This window comes from Triticum aestivum, chromosome 4A (assembly GCF_018294505.1).
Source record: "Triticum aestivum cultivar Chinese Spring chromosome 4A, IWGSC CS RefSeq v2.1, whole genome shotgun sequence".
Taxonomy (NCBI): Eukaryota; Viridiplantae; Streptophyta; class Magnoliopsida; order Poales; family Poaceae; genus Triticum; species Triticum aestivum.
Window position 1 is genome coordinate 660,192,594 of NC_057803.1, and position 2,455 is coordinate 660,195,048.

Consider the following 2,455-nt stretch of genomic DNA (forward strand, 5'->3'; position numbering starts at 1 on the left):
ACTAAAATCCACACATGGAACGACCGATATTATTGACTAAATTACGTATGTGGAACACGTCCGGCTTGAACCACTTTTGACTAAGTAAATTCCTATGTGCATGGAACGCCTTGCTTGAACGACTTTGGGCTGTATTCCGTATGTGGAACGTCTAGGTAAAGCAACAGAATTTCCATGGCCAAGATCCACTAAAATCTACTGCTAGATTTTAAAGAAAATTCAAGAGTCCGATGATTACAGCTTGACTAGGGAGTACAACCAGCTAGCATTCTCATCGGTCGATATAAACCCAGAGCGCCAGTGTACTACCAGACACCGCTAGCAAAAGCAAAGCTACTACTAGAACCAACAGTGACATGGAGCTCGTATTCTCTGATGAAGCCCTGGCCATTGTCGTCCCCATAGCTGCCTACTGGGTCTACTCCGGCATGTACATGGCGCTTGGACGGTCCATGGACCAGTACAGGCTACACCCAAGGGACGAGGAGCGCAGCAAGAACCTCGTGCCCAAGCGCGACGTCGTCAAGGTCGTCCTCCTCCAGCAGCTCCTGCAGGCCGCCGTCGCCGCCACCGTTTTCACGGTAGTATATAACAGCTCTGCATGCATGCATCGACCTGTATACACATGAATTACTTGTACTTACACTGACGTACCTATACGGACAGCTGGGAGGCGAAATCCCCGCCGCCGGCGAATCACGGCAGCGGACGACCTGGGCCATCTGCCTGACGGTGGCGCTGCAGATCGCTGTGGGCATGGCCGTGCTGGACGGGTGGCAGTACGCGTGGCACCGGTACATGCACCGCAACAAGTTCCTGTACCGGCACGTCCACTCGTGGCACCACCGCCTCGTCGTGCCCTACGCCTTCGGCGCGCAGTACAACCACCCCGTGGAGGGCCTCCTCCTGGACACCGTCGGCGGTGCGCTCGCCTTCCTCGCCTCCGGCATGTCGCCCCGCGTCTCCATCTTCTTCTTCACGCTCTGCACCATCAAGGGCGTCGACGACCACTGTGGCCTGTGGCTGCCGGGGAACGTGTTCCGCCTCTGCTTCTGGAACAACACGGCGTACCACGACGTCCACCATCAGCCGCGCGCCGGCAGATACAACTTCTCGCAGCCCTTCTTTGTGACGTGGGACAAGGTGTTTGGGACGCACATGCCCTACGTCGTCGAGCACAGGCCCCAAGGAGGGCTCCACGTTCGGCCCATGGAAGCCCTTAGCTAAGCATATTGTGTTTCAGATTTGACTGTATGTCAAAAAAATATTTATCCTCCCCTCCTGAAACGAGGATACTACTACATATCACAAATTGAAATCCCAAAAAAGTTCATATAGGAGCTTGTGCATTTCCTGTTGGCGGTGTTTTGTAATATCTGTCATTCGAGCATCTGAGCATTTTCTTAATGAAAATGACATGCTTTCAAGGCCTGACAAAGAAAAGAAATGCCACATCTCAATCGCAATAAGCTGCATTAAAACTAGGACCTTGATTTTCTGTACAACAACCACATCAGACTAGTTAGTAAAGCTTCATCCTCTGCGAGCTTCTATTCGGAGTTCTGTCTTCACAAAAGTTAGAAAACACCTGCTTCATTCGTGCTGACCGGATTAAAAAAAAATAGTAGTAGGCTAATATTCATAGGCAAGTTGTGTCCTGTGTGAAACTCTGGCATGCATGTTAGAATAAATCCGAGGCATACCATCAATCGTCCGAGGACCAAGCAATCACACGAACACGACACCGAGATTTGTTAACGAGGTTCACCGATATGGCTACATCCCCGGGTCTGACTATGGGCGCTCCTTCCCTTGACACCGCTACAATACCGCACCCGGTCGCCCTGGACACCGGCATATGCCACCGGTTTCCCCTGCGTTCCGGTGCTATTATGTTGGCATAGGTTACATCGTGTGTCTACCCCCGCTATATATGAGAGTCCTAGGATACAAGTGTCCTACTAGGACACGACTCCACATCCTATGTAAACACAATACAACTTATAGTCCAACTGTAACCTACCTTGTACACAATATTCGACACAACCTAACAAACTCCACCTTGGCGAATATTCTTCATCACCTTAAATTCATCAATGCGTCAAACTTTCATGTACATTGGACTTGAGCTTATCCCATGAGCACCGCTGCTACTCCAAAGACTCCATGTGACTCCACCTGCAACTTGTAGTCCCTTCTTTTCTTGACCACAGTCAACACTCGAGCAAAATTAAGTTCCGTGTTACTCTAGTTTGTGCTCCCAACTTCCAGAGTATCCATCCAACGCCATCACACACTGATCACTGACCTGCGTGAAAGTGAACAACTCACATATTATGTGTCACACATAAGAGTTACCTGAACTCCGCTCCTTTCTTGACTGCCTGTCTGAAACTTGAAGGAATTTCACCATTGCTTATAGTCACCCTGAGTCAAATTCGCAGTTGTCTCACCA

The 2,455-nt window shown here is 50.0% G+C and overlaps 1 protein-coding gene across 1 annotated transcript; it reads left to right on the top strand.

The window, feature by feature from the left end:
* The first annotated feature begins 335 nt into the window (after window positions 1-335).
* On the top strand, window positions 336-1,356 carry LOC123082952 (sphinganine C4-monooxygenase 1-like). The gene is made up of 2 exons (XM_044505133.1): window positions 336-584; window positions 667-1,356. The coding sequence occupies exons 1-2, from the start codon at window positions 357-359 to the stop codon at window positions 1,225-1,227; spliced, it is 789 nt and encodes a 262-aa protein (XP_044361068.1). The 5' UTR covers window positions 336-356; the 3' UTR covers window positions 1,228-1,356.
* The last annotated feature ends 1,099 nt before the right edge of the window (window positions 1,357-2,455 follow it).

What these genes read in the sequence shown, in the direction of transcription:
- LOC123082952 (XM_044505133.1), top strand. Translation starts at nt 357, where the DNA reads ATGGAGCTCGTATTCTCTGATGAAGCCCTGGCCATTGTCGTCCCCATA. An exon ending in CCGCCACCGTTTTCACGGTA is followed by an intron (nt 585 to 666) that starts GTATATAACAGC and finishes CTATACGGACAG; the next exon opens with CTGGGAGGCGAAATCCCCGC.